Below are 13882 nucleotides of genomic sequence, written 5' to 3'. Positions count from 1 at the left end.
AAGCGTTACGTTCACGGGATGCTCTTTCCATGCCCTGACACTGGGTTACAGCATTGCAGCTGGGAGTCCTGATTTTACAAGCACTCCCTGACTCAGATCCAAGGCAGCAAACTCTCACCACTCCCCCTTTCACACTTCACCTCTCGTGCTCTGTCTGTTATCAGGATCTTTTAAAATTGCCTGGAAAGAGCCCATCTGATGGATGTGCCACAAACTTCAGTATTACCATCCCCCTAACAGACACTGACCACGATTCAAGCACTAGTGGCAAATCTCTCCCCCTCAAGGAAAGCAGTGTAACTTAAGAATCTACATTAAATAGAGAATCATAGAATGGCCTGGGTTGAAAAGGACCATAATGATCATCTAGTTTCAACCCCACCCCATAATACATCAGCAACATCCTACAATTCTTGATCTCCCAAAAGGAATATGTCCTGAGGCTGAATGTGATTACACCAGAACTTTGCAAGGAGCCTTCAGCACCAACATCCACAGCTGTTTTTTGACAGTCAGTTCTTGGTGACACTGCTATAGGGTTTATCTGTTACATCCAGGTCTTGCATTGAAGTGAGAAGTTAAATAAGTTGCTTTTTCACAAATAAAGAAGCAAATTCTAGTAGCATTCAGGGAATACTTAGAAGTTTTCAAAGGGATCAAAACCCTAAGTTCACCAAATCAAAGCGAAATCAGACACAGCCAAGAGCTGAACCCAGGCAGGATGCTGCAGGGGCACAAAGCAGAGCTGCCCACTAACCTCCATCAAGGCTCCTGGAAGCTCTCTTGCTCGCTGTGCGCTCAAACTGGGGTGCAGGTCGGTCAATCATGGCACTCGCCTGCCTGGTCTGCGCCTGCGTCCGCCCACTGTAACGGAACTTGGAGCCCAGAGCCAGGAATCTGCTCTTGGGGATGGCCTCAGTTGAAGTCAGCCTGGAAAGCAGACATGCAAGTTAAAAGCATGACTCCGGATCTAGGAAGCGACGCACATCTGCATGAGAAAGAAAACCTCACATGGAAGCTGCATGGAAATGTATTGCAATATAAGTATTTCATTTCCCTGCAATCATCTCACTCTGATTTCTGTTGGAACTTAAGGAACGCTGAAGGTGTGCTCATCTTCAGCCACTCAGCTTCAGCATTCATTAGTCAAAGGAAGCCTATCTAAATGGAAACTCACCTGAAAAATGTGTGATGTTCAACACATACTTTCCACAGCTTCTTTGCTGCCCGGTAACTTGGTAGCTTGAATCCAATTGTACTTTCATACTGCTCTTGCTGTTGGAAACATAAGTGATTTAGGTTGGGCAAGAAGCAACTGCTACAGAAGTGCAGCCCCAGCCCATCTACCTCATGCCCAAGAGCACTAAGCTCACTCCACGGATGTGCAGGAGGAGCTCAGGTGTGAGAAAAGTAATGATCTGCCCCGTATTTTGCCACATTTCCAGAAAAGGAGGAGGCTCTCTAACATAATTTCAGTTGTGAACTGCTTTCAGCCTGGATGTGGGAATACCAGACTGTGCCAGGAGGTGGTGCTGGATGACATATTAAAGTTTTCCTCGTCTCTCAGCACTTCAGCAAAGTCACTGGGCTCTGCTTGAAGAGCTGAACTTAGGGTCAAGCCAATATCAGAAGCACAAGAGAGTATAAAATGCCAACTCAGTAGGAAGCTCGCTTCCTTCCCAAAGATATCAGAAGATAATTTAACAAAACACCCCAAAGGAGCCATAACGTACCTCCCCTGGGCGAATCTTAATAAAGAAGCTGCTGCGTTTGTAGGAAATCTTCAGGACTTTGGGCCAAGGGAAGCGGTTGATTCTCAGCTTATCTTTGTAAACAAGAAGGCCACTGGAACAGACTCCCAGAGTGATATCCACTCCTTCCAAGTCCTGAGAAAGTACATGTACATTGAAGCAAAGACCAGAGTCAGAGCTGTACTGGGTTACAGGGTGTCCTCCAAATTACTCCTTTAGTCTTTCCCCGAAGCTCTTAATTAATCTCCACACCTCCCACTGATTCTCACCTTGGCGTGGTGAAGGTCAACTCCATACATAGACAGCTTCTTTGCATTCTCCAGGAATTCCAGGTCTGCTTGGGCTGGAGTCATGGATCTGGGGAAAGAGAGAAAGGGTTTGGCATTTCCATAAATGCTGCTTTTATGAGGAGACGCATCAGATCTCACAAAACCATTTACTTGTTAGATCTTTTGCTTTGAGCACAAGCAAATCTGTGCCCAAGTAATGAATTACTAAGTTGCTCTGAATGCATAAGTTTGCATTTTGAGACACCCCCATAAAATAGAAGCATCATTCTTCAGCTGAGTGCTACTGACACCAGACTAGAAAGTAACTGATCCGCGAAAAAAGTGTGGCACAGGGTTCAAAACTGGAGGTGGAGAACACTCCATTCAGCTGAAGGCAAGGAGAGACAGGTACTGTGCATGGTAAGCACACAGCCTGAGACCTTCCCAAACCCAGCCATTGTTTGAGGACAGCTGAAACCAGGTCGCAGATATTCCTGATGGGGCAGACGAGATGAATGAGACGTTTTCTGGGAACAGATGGTACCCTCTGCAGGAAAGGCAACACAACAGAACTTTGCTTAACAGCAACATCCCGATAATGGAGGCTATTATCAGTGTTACTGAAGTGCCCCCGTTAATAAGTTTCAGTTGTGCAAGGTACATTCAGCAGCTCAGCTGGATAAATATTCAGTTGCAAACACTCCATTTTGTCCATTTTGTTCACAGCTCTGATGTTTTCCTTGCTGAGCACTCACATCCATGCAGTGTGCAATGTAAATGGTAGTACTTAGCAGTGTGCAGGACAAAGAGCACTGCAAGGACAGTGTCCTGCACAGCACCTGAGAGCAGTGACTGTTTCCAACCCACACCTTTGCTCTGCTAATAAAGCAGTGAGAGAAGGAGCACTTTCCCACTGGAAATCCTCTGACAGTTCACAGAACACGGACCAGAGATGAGATGCACACATACTACATACTTCCTACTGCACACACGAGTGCATTTAAAAAAATCTACGTCCCACACAGTCAAGTAATCTTGTAACAAAGGCATGAATAATTCAGCAATGTGATCTGCTGCTTCTGGCACAGCCGACGGCCTTTGACTCCAAGTCATGAAGCCTGTCAGTGGCCCAGTACTTATTGTCCCTCATTCCTCTTAGTGCAAATGGAGGGGAATCAAGATCAAGTATTGATTTGCATGGTTGAGTGAGGCGTTAATCGTAGCTCTGGTGATAGCCAGGGGTCTATGCCCACCCCCACGGCTGCACTTTGGTTATTGGTTTCCATGGGCTCTGCTCTCAACCATCAGTGTATCATAGCCAGCAGCTTCCCACAGGTCAGAGGGCTGCTAGTGCAACACCTCCACAACACCTTGGTACCTTTTTGGAGCACTTTTATGGGCTTTTTTCCCATAAAAATACAAAAGTATCACTGGAACTGTGCAGCTGCTTGCTGGCTATGGATGTTCCCCGTGTCACCCCTCTGGGAGCACACTGCTCCACGGAGCTTTTGCAACAAAGCACTTGAGAGCATCTACAAAAATAAGGTCAAGATGAGATGAGGAGGAGGGTCTGCCACTGTGACCCTCAGATCTGACATCAGAGCCCTCCAGCCTCACCAGAACAACACACATCTGCCCAGGTCACTAATGCATTTGTGGACATGATGACAGCATAATGCACTTTTGTCCCTCAAGCATTACCTGGAATAATTCTACACCATAACACATTAATTGTTATGTGTGGCAGCAGAAAACTCTAAGCATGCTGCAGACTACAGCACATACATAACGACAAGGGATCTGTTCCAAGCAGATCACAACCCAAAACTCGTGTAAATCCAAAAACAAACACATGAAAAGAGAAGCAACAAGGTTAAAGCAAGGAAGTCTATGCTTTTATATGAAATAAAACCTACTTTCATGGCTATATTGTTGAAAAGGAGCACTCATATGAGGCACCTGTCAAAAAAGAGCAATCTAAAAAGACAGTTCTTAGGTGCCACCATGCTTTACCTGTATGTTTTATGAAGTTCCACAACCTTCTCTTCAAGCTCTTTGGTCTGGTTTGGAGCCAGTTTGAATTCATTGATGTAATCTGTGCTGTGTAGGTCAGGATCATAGTCCCCCAGCTCGGACTGCACTGTGTAGGAACCCAGCAGAGCCAAAGTTGCAAAGGAACAAGGCAGTCGCCCTGAGATGATGTCCTGTCGAAGCTGAAGACACAAGTAATACCTTTGGCAGGAAAAAAAACAATGCTATTAACAGAGACCACAGAGACCTGAGGAAATTTGCTCCAGAGCACTGAACCAAGTCATTATTTTGCAGCACTACGAATTAAGCAGAATGTTTTTTCTCGTGTGTATTTTTAATTATGGGATGATCATCACAGGAGGACAAGAGGACTTCAGGTCACCTCCACTCCAGAAAAAAACAGGACACTTCCTATCATCAGAAAAGTTTCTTTTAAATAAAAGTGTATTTTCCCATACAAAAACACGACTATAAAGACACTGCTTTCAGCATGTGGACTTTGGTGAAGGGAAGGAGCATCCCCATACACACAAACATTCCATCCAAACAAACAGAACCCCTCCAAACAGTTCTTCAGGATGTCCTGAAGGATGGAGCAATGCTTCAGTATTAAAAACTTCTGTTTCAGAGAATCATGGAATCTTATAATCACAGCATGGCTTAGTTTGGAAGGCACCCTAAGGATCATTAAGTTCCAACCCCTGCCACAGGCAGGACCACCAACCTCCAGATCTGGTACTAGAGCAGGCTGCCCAGGGCTCCATCCAACCTGGTCTTGAACACCTCCAGGGATGGGGTATCCATCTATCCACTGCTAATCTGATTCCAGCAGCTTCCTGAAGGTGCTCTCAGTGCTGCTCTGCAAGCTCTCTAGCTGCTAGCAAGATGAATGGGGCACTCACCTCGTTATATCCTCAGTCAGCTGAGCAGGATCCGGAGGATAAAACTTGACATTGAAAGTAAAATCCCAGGGGCCTCCTGAAAATACAAAGAGAAGTTTTAGAGAAATAAACCCAGCAGAAGAGCTTTGCAACAGCCAGCTATCAGACCCAAACATGGGCTCCAGTTCTGCTGCTCACACAGCTCACTGCTGCTGAGGCAGATGGCAAAAGATACAATCCCATTTACAAGAGCTAGGATACACACGAGAAAACAAAGCAGGGCAGATGAATACATGTGAAAGATGCCACAACTGGTGGAAAAAACAATTAAATTCAATCCCAAGAGGCTAAATTACTCAAATACTTCTTCACTGATAAAAAAAAAAGATTCATGAAGAGAGGTCAGACGTGCTGTAGGTTAATGAATTAGTGTTTCATCACTCGACCCAATTTTCAAATGTCTCATAAGGAACAGATGTGCTAATTCACTCAGCAGCCTAATGTGCTGCGGCCACGTGGGCAGAGCACACTTCAACACAGCACAGGCATCAATCTGGAAGGAGCAGCAAGCACCAAGGCAAGAAGAGCTTTACAACTCAAGAGCAAGCTGTGGCAATAAAGCCTGCTGCAAACAGCACTGCTGCACACATTACAGCGAGGACCCCTGTAATTGTGTTGAGAAGTGGCATTATTTGTGGTACAATGAGCCTGCCTGGCTCAGTGACACAGCTGAGCAGGTCACTTGTGTGTGCTGCCCAATGCACATGCAATGCAACTCCTAATCACATCACAGAGCAACCGTGGAATTCCCTTCTCCTGTGCCTTTTAGCACTGTAGTTCCAAAAAAACTTTGCTTCAGGAAGACACTATGTGCTTGCTGCTAACTTGCTAAGGTTGATTAAAACCTCAGTCATGCAGAGACACACTTCATTCTGTGCCCCCCAAGCACACCCATAGAACAGTGTTTACTCATGAAGCAGTCATACCCTATGCTGTCCCTGAAAGAAAACAAAAGCCTCACAAGTTTACTTAACTTTGACACTGCCCTCATCTTGAATGAACTCAGCACTAGAAGAGCTTAAAACCCTTCAAAAAGCATGTGGCATCTGAGCTGATCCTGCTTGAGGCCTTTGTTTATCATTCCAATATCCCTATTTGGACCCTAAAACCACCTTGGAGCCCACACTGCTTCACTCCAGCACGCAGCTGGGCTCAGCTCCAACAACCACCTCTTAGATTTTACATGGCAACTGCTGACATCTCCCTCTCCACCCTATTTAGTAGTAGTAAGGAAAGCATGGCTTGCACAGGGCAAACACACTCCAAGCTATGTTTTTGCAAGGAAATGACACTTCTCCTCAATGTAGAGCATAACTAAATACTTAAGAAGAAGAGAAAGAAAGCACAGATGGCATGAACTCGTGCTGATCCTGCCCAGCACTCAGGGCCACACACCAGAGCCACATGTGTGCAAGGAAGGGGAGAGGATACACACAGCCACCTGATAAATCCCATCCACTTACCATGAACTTGTTTTTTTATTTCTTTGGTAGGATCCAGCCACGTCTGTAAGGGAATAAAAGCATTCACAGTGTAACAGACGTTACAGAAACACCGCAGCAAACTGCAAGTCACCAACAGCGCAGCAAAAAGACAACAGCAGGCACGGATGCAACCATGGAAACTGAAGATGGAGAGCATGTTTCAGAAGTTTTACTCCAGTCTGAAGCCTCAGCATGTGAATTTCCAACCCGACAATGAATATGAATGAACAGTTTCCAATATGAAGCTGTTCTGTCTCCTTTGAGATGACCCCATTAACTCAGAGGCTCAGCACACACAGCCCATGAGCACCCTACAGCATGCAGGCAGCCTTTACAGAAAAGGGTTTAAATGAATGCATTTATCCTGGCTCCCGAAAACACAGCAACAGCATCTGAGGGAACTCAGCACAGCACATCCTGCACTGGCAGATCCTATTTTCACTGTCTTTTTTAAAAGCAGCATATTAGAAAAGGCTGCAACCGCATCCCAGCAGGTATGGACTCAGGCAAACCCAGCCAAGGGGAGCACTTGTGCAACACATTTTTCCTCAAAGACCTTTGAAAACAGACAAATTGTGTGTTTGCCTTCTTGTTATGCCCCTTATCTGCATACTTACCCTCCTCAGAACAAAGATTGCAAAGACCTTCTATTATTAGCTGTGTTCTTTAATGACCTAATCACTAAAATGGGAGAGAAAACATCCAGCAGCTGGAGAGCGTGACACAAACTCAGTCTCTTTAAAGTATGACTCAAGTTTCTAGTAATTATCTCAGCTACAAATTTAGAAATATATCCTTCCCCCCCTCACCCTCCCTCCGTAATTTGGGGTTTTGTGGGATGATGGTGCAGCAGAAGGCTCAAAACAACACTCCTGCTTTTGCCAAGCACAGTGGGAACAGCTCCCAGCACTCCTGCCTCTTTGCAGTGCTGAGACCTGAGGAAGGTTTGCACATCTGGATCTCCTGAGGCGCAAGAACTGACACACTGCAACCCCCGCAGCAATTTCTCTTGACTAGAAGGACTGTTAGCTTTGTGGCAGGGAGACAGCAATGCTTATGTGTAATCCTATCTTTTTATATGCTGGCCTCCCTAACGTAAGCTAGTGATAGGAAATCCATCTCAGAAACAGGCATGCTGCTCCTGCATTTGCTTTCTCTTTACAGCTGCTGTTTTAAGCAGAGCATCCCTGTGTACACCCTGGCCTTGGGGCTGCTTTGGTGCTAAGCAGTGCCCTGTCCACCTGAACCCTCTGTAGTTCCTTCTCTGAAAACACCCATCACCAGGAAGGTTTCTTGCCTGTGTATGGGAGAACCTGCACACAGCCTTCTAACTGCCCTTGCACAGAGGCCTGCATCTCCCTGCTGCTCTGCAAGTTGCCAGGAGGTAAAGAAGCACAGCTACAGGCTTCCTACTGAGATCAGTTCTAGCAGTGAATCAATCACCTGGTGGCAGGTCCCCCATCAGGACAAACCAGGCTTCAATAGAGCAGCTTCCTCTGCACTAGAGCAACTTTACCTTCCTGCACTCAGCCCTGACACACTGATCTGACAGAGCTATCTGCTTTCTGTCTCTATGGTTAAAAAGCTGCACAGCCCCTGAGCTCAGGTCAGGCAGCACCCAGAGCCAGCAGGGCAGCTTGCTGCCTGTGGCACAAACAGGACAAACAGAGCTTTGTTTCGCCTGCATATTAAAAATACATCCTTTCAATTATTTAGTCCCTCAATAGCAAATACATCTTGTAGCCGTTGGAAACTGGCCCAACATGGAAGCTATAAAAACAGGGAAAAGCAGCCAAAGTGTGGACTGATGAAACTGGTGTGAAGGACATAAAAGTGGCCCCTTGTTTTCAACGTAGCACACTTTTGGCTAGCTTCATTAAATAGAGTTTGAGTAATTGCTCAAGTTAAAGTGTAACCAGGGGTTTAAAAGATAAGGCACTGCTCTGTCCAACCAGAGTCCTTAAACCAAAGCCATGTGAGTAAGAATTTTGGTATGAAAAGGCCTCAATTCAAACCCACCAAATGCTGACAGTAGTGCCAAGGCAGCAGCTGGTGCTCCGTACCCCAGCCATGTTTTCCCTTTTCAGAGGCACAATACTCATGGAAAAGGAACATACATATACTTTGCCGCTGAAATTCCTAACAGCTTTTAGGGATTTGTGACTTCCTGCTGGAAAAATACTGAAACAATTAAAAAAACAAACACAAAAATCCCAAGCCTCAAATGTTAGCCCAGGAATCCTCCCAGGCACCACCAAGGGTGTGTTTTAGGCTGGCATGTAGGTAGCAGAAGCTGAATCTGTGCTGGAAGCCAGCAGCTGCTACATGCTCACCTGCTGTACATTCTAAGCCTTGATTCACTCCCACTTCCCTGCCCGTGTTCCCATCACAAAGGTGATAAAGCTACCAGCACAGCTCAATGTTATTGTTCAAAGAATGCACTGAACCACTCGTTATTAAAATGGCTACATTTGCTGGCACTGCTCTGGCGGAGGAGGACATCAAGGGTAAAATAATTCCAGCATGAACTCAAAGCCCAGGATTTGTTACTGAAACAAGAGGAAGGGGAGTCACAAGTCAGAGGAGGAACAGGAAAGCAAACCCAAAGCCTCCCTGAGCACCAGAGCCCAGGTCTGGCCCTACTTTAAATAAACCTCCATGCGATGACTCCTCTGTGCCCAAAGCATAGCAGTCGTACTCCTGCTGACACTGTGTGCCTTCCATGAACACAGGCTCAAGGACTGCAGTGTGTCAGCATTTAGGTCCATCTAACATCACCTAAGGGGAGCTAACCTCCTCTTCAAGTCGCAATACAAAAAGCCCTTTTAGTCCTTTCTCAGTGAGGGGATCAAAAGTCGTTTTAAGAAGAGCATCAGCAACTTATGCATCCCCATCTTCATGGAGGACAGCTCTGCACAGAGCTGAATCCACCCATAAAAGAGCAACTTCTTACCCTGGAGGTTGGCATGTCCCATATGGCCAAACCAAAATAGTCTTCTTCCAGGAGATTAAGGTGGTCACAGACTTTCTTGAGTAGATCCTGCCCCTTGGCATGTTTCTGCAAAGACACAGAAGAGATTCCAGAGGACAGGCTGCTTTTTGTCTGCAGAACAGCAACAGAATCAAACAGTAGACACTACAAAGAAAGGTGAAAAGTGTCGACTAGCTTGAAATCAGGTTCTCAGACAACCAAGTGCTGATTAAACGACAGCCAATGTAAGACATGAAGCTGCTGCAGCCCCCCATGACAGCCCCCCTTTGGAGGCTCAGCAGCTTCATGAAAGAGCCAGTGGCTCAGAACAAAAGGCCATCATTTCCAAAGCCATTTCCTCAACCCGATCTGCTGATTAAACCTAGCTTCCCTATTTTTGCCTTATACACTGAAAGCTGCTTAGCACTCAGCTTCTTCCCTCCAGAAATACTGAGTATCTCCATCTACTCTTTTTTCTTTTCTTTTTCCAAAACCCTGCAGAAGTGATGTGAATGAGCTGGCCCTAGGAACTGATACCCTTTTAGTCCAAAGCATGAAGAAAAACATCCCTAAAGGCACAAAACTATGGTAACCAAAAGCAGTGAATTCTATTGGAGGGTTTGGTAAAAGAAAGTGCAGTTCCAGTGACGCCAAATAAGCTTCACTAATGCATCACTTGTGCTGGCATCTCCCCTTTTAGTCATATTTGCATGGCAATTGATCAAAGCCCACAGCCCTGTTTTATTCCAGCCCTGTAAGGCTGTTAGCACACACGCTGCAGCTCTATAGTTAATGCACTTCATGTATTAGCCTGGGATATTTCTCAAGGAACTGGCACTTGAAGACATGTAGGAATTAAAAGCTTTCTATGGCTGTCAGCTGGAAGGATCGTCTGAAAGCAGTTATTCTCTCTGAATAAAGGCACTGGTGCTGGTCTTTGCCTACACTTTTGCAAATCCTTCTTAATGAAGACTTGAATTCTCAAAATTCTAGATTAGAATTACTGAATGGTTGGGTTGGAAGGCACTTTACAGCCCCCCACACTCCAACCCCTGCCATGGGCTGGCTGCCCCCCAAAGGCTCAGGCTGAGCAGAGCCCATCCAACCCAGCACTGAGCAGCTCCAGAGATGGGGCACCCACAGCTCTCAGGGTCAGGGCATCACTGCCTGTGGATAAAGAATTTATCCTCCCATCTAAACCAAATCTCTCCTCTTTTAGTCAAAAGCCATTTCTCCTTCTCCTATCACTGTCTGCCTGTGCAAATGGTCTCTCCCCTCATTATAAGCTCCCTTTAAGTACCCAAATGCTGCAATGAGGTCTCCCCAGAGTGTTCTCCAAACAAGCCCAGCTCCCTCAGCCTGTTGTCTTTGAAGGAGAGATGCTCCAGCCCTCTAGAAGACGATACTGGCATTAAAGCCAAGGGTACTCGTGCAGTTAAGAGCTGCTCATCGACAGCAGCCGCTGCCTCTCTGCTGCTCTGAGCCCACTGCCATGCTGTGCACACGCAGGATGGCTGTGCCAGACCAGCACAGCAGAGGGGCTGCCAGCATCACCCTGGCAGACAGCAGCTGGCTTTTTTGGGGGGCTACACACGAAATCCCCAACAAACACCCAGTGCTGCAGCAATGCTCAGTGCTGATCCCGCTCAGCAACAACGGCTGTGCTGTTACACAAACTGCCAGCACTGACCTACTTGCCCAGGATCACCCGAGGTGACGTTCCCACAAGGAGCCCTGTGCCCAGATACCTTTTAGCTAGTGGGACAAGGAAAACAAGCTGGTGGATGTGTGGTGACTGCCCAATTATTAATATTCTGGGCAAGCACTTCAATACTGAAATAGGCATTTCTGCTCGCTTTTTATTGCCCTGACAGCAAGGCAGCCCAGCAAGAGAACGCACAAAATAAAGCAGAATAAAAGCTCTTTGCAGTGCTGTAAGTCAACATAATAATTTTAAATTGTTTACTGCAAACATATGCAAACCCTGAGCTAAATGCAGCTTGTTTTTCTTTACATCCAAACTACAGGAGATCGCCAGCAGCCTGACAGCCAAAGGCACTGTGGGTGAACAGAAAAGCACAGATTAACAGGACAACACATTTTATTCAGATGAAAGAGGCAGAAGATATTTAGACAATCCCAACACGGCACAATAAACCCAACTCTCGCCTGGTATGAAAAAGAGAGAGAAGATGAGCAGCAAGAGGGGTAACATACTTCTAAACTTTCACCCACCTTTAAAAACAAGGTGCCTGGAAATCACAGAACAAGAAACAAGACCAACTCCTGGAGTGAAATGCAGAGATTTTCACAACACACTGAATAAGTTACAGCAGCTTCTAGCAAGATGGCTGTGCAGTAAAGGCTGTTGTGTAAATCACTGGCTGCAAATTAGGTCCCCATTACATAGTGTTGGTGGCAGTTGGAGGAGAAGTGAAAGGGAAAAGAGAAGATACAAACTCTGCATGTACTTACATCCACAGAACACTCAAAGATGGTGTCATCCAGCAAGACAACTTTGCAGTACATGTTTCTGTGTCTTCTTATGGATCTCTGGGCAGCTTTCAGATCCTTGTCTGCTTTGGGCTCTGCAGCCTCTGGCTTCAGCTCTGCCTCAGCGCTCTCCTCCTTCCCTTCACCTCCTTCCTTGCCCTCGAGGTCTTTGCTGTCTGACTCCTGCTCTTCCCTCCTCTCCTCCTGCGCAGGCTGAAAACCCCAGCACATCCACACAGCCAGTTAGATGGGGCAAACAAAAACCCGGCCCATGAAACAAGCACTGCGCCCCAACATTTGTTATCAGCCCAGATGCATAACCCACAAACTGGAGTGCAATAAGCACACTGAGCAATGGTAACCTGTACAGTGCTTCAAGTCATTCTCTTCATTTAATAAATGATGCAAAAAAACAAAAAGGGGTTGATTAGAGAAGTTGGGGCAGGTTAGATCTTGCCAATTTTCAGGTCACCAAAAGGGGAAGTCACCTTTCGGCCCTGACAACCTCTCCCTTTGCCCACTGAAGCACTTCAGGAGCCAGCTTCACTCACTCAAGTAGCAGAAAACGACACAGTTTGGGAACAGAAGAAGGAAGGAAGTGGTGTTTTTTCCTTAACCAGCCATTTCAGCAGGTTAAATGAGTCCACAGCAAGCTCAGATAAGTGCTGGAAGTGCCCCAATGCACGCGGCTGTGGCAGGGGAAGGGAAAGCCAAACCCTGGTCTGAGCCGGTGGTGAGCTGTTAATTCAGCCCATCGCATCTCATGAAATCACAGCCAGGCACAGCCGCACGCAGGCACTGCTGGCTGTGGTATTTAGAAACTCAATAATGTCCACAAGCCGCTGACTTCTGTCCCAGCAGGGCTGGGATAATAGGGAGCAGAGAATCAAAGCTCGTAATGCCTATCGGTCAGCATTTATCAAACAGGCAGCACCTCACAAATGCTTTCACGGCAGAAATATCTGCAGAGTGTCACAGTTCAAAAAGCCACCAACGTCAATCTGAAATAAGAACTAAAAAAAAAGCTCTGAATGCTTCATCTGAAACGGCGCTTGCTGAAGGAAGGCTGTGGGTTTGCTCTCTCACGTGCAAAGCAAAGTTAAACAGAGAAAGAAATCACGCATTTCCTCCCAGGGAAGCAACTTCAGGGCTGAAACTACATGAAAATCTTCAGCTGCCCAACATGTCCCAACCCTGGTAGGTACAAAGCTCGAGCAGGGATCATCCCATATTTTTCACAAGCTCAGGAACTTGGAAAAATAAAACCACCTTACCTGCTACCTTCTTTGCAGCACTGTAAATTTACGGAGTTGGATTTACAACTACTGCCTACAGCTGGGAACACTCCAACACTCCAACTCAGACAGCATTTCTCAGAAAGTCTCTAAAAACCCAGAGTTTGCAGTTCAAATGTAGCACATCACTGGAGACCATTCAAAACCCAACAGCAGCAGTGCATGTAGTTCAGATTTTACCATTAACTTGCTGTGTCTCCATCAACACACACAGGTTGGTTGGGCTTTAGGAGGTCCCAGGAGTTGTGGTCCCTGACTTTTTGTAACTCCAGGCAGCTACACTGGTGTCCACAGGGCTGTATCCCCCCAAGATCCCACCAAGGAGTAAGAGAGGCCAACTGACAGCCTAAATGAGCTGCTGCTTAGTGAATGTCTCACTGTGGGTATCTCTCCCTCGGTTCCTACCATGCTTTAGCTGCTAGGAGCTAGCCCCAGCACATATGCTGTGCAGAAATCTCTATCTATATGATGCTTTTGTAGAAAATACTTGTATTTGGCAACTGCAGCAACAGCCCAGACTGAAGAGATGCCAAAGCCCTGAAATGCCACAGATACACCTCTTGGAGTTCAAGAAACTCTCCCACAGGTTCACATTCTCTTGCAGTTCCCACCTTGTACCATTAACCTGCCTTTATTCTGCACACACC

General features: G+C 46.3%; 1 protein-coding gene across 17 annotated transcripts in view; it reads right to left on the bottom strand.

Annotated features, from left to right (window-relative positions):
• EPB41 (erythrocyte membrane protein band 4.1) overlaps positions 1-13882 on the bottom strand; it is a 69037-nt gene that overhangs the window by 29956 nt on the left and 25199 nt on the right. For all 17 annotated transcript variants that reach the window (XM_085208785.1, XM_085208799.1, XM_085208796.1 and 14 more), the window contains exons 3-11: positions 11923-12153; positions 9430-9534; positions 6456-6498; positions 4954-5029; positions 4034-4252; positions 2021-2108; positions 1734-1886; positions 1178-1275; positions 758-930 (exon numbers count right to left, since the gene is read on the bottom strand). In XM_085208785.1, the coding sequence (XP_085064911.1) occupies positions 758-930; positions 1178-1275; positions 1734-1886; positions 2021-2108; positions 4034-4252; positions 4954-5029; positions 6456-6498; positions 9430-9534; positions 11923-12153 (1186 nt within the window). The remainder of the gene's footprint in view (positions 1-757; positions 931-1177; positions 1276-1733; positions 1887-2020; positions 2109-4033; positions 4253-4953; positions 5030-6455; positions 6499-9429; positions 9535-11922; positions 12154-13882) is intronic.

The sequence above is a fragment of the Meleagris gallopavo genome, chromosome 25 (assembly GCF_905368555.1).
Source record: "Meleagris gallopavo chromosome 25, MGAL_WU_HG_1.1, whole genome shotgun sequence".
NCBI lineage: Eukaryota > Metazoa > Chordata > Aves > Galliformes > Phasianidae > Meleagris > Meleagris gallopavo.
The sequence above is the reverse complement of the archived record's forward strand: the minus strand, read 5'-3'. Positions and strand labels throughout refer to the sequence as shown.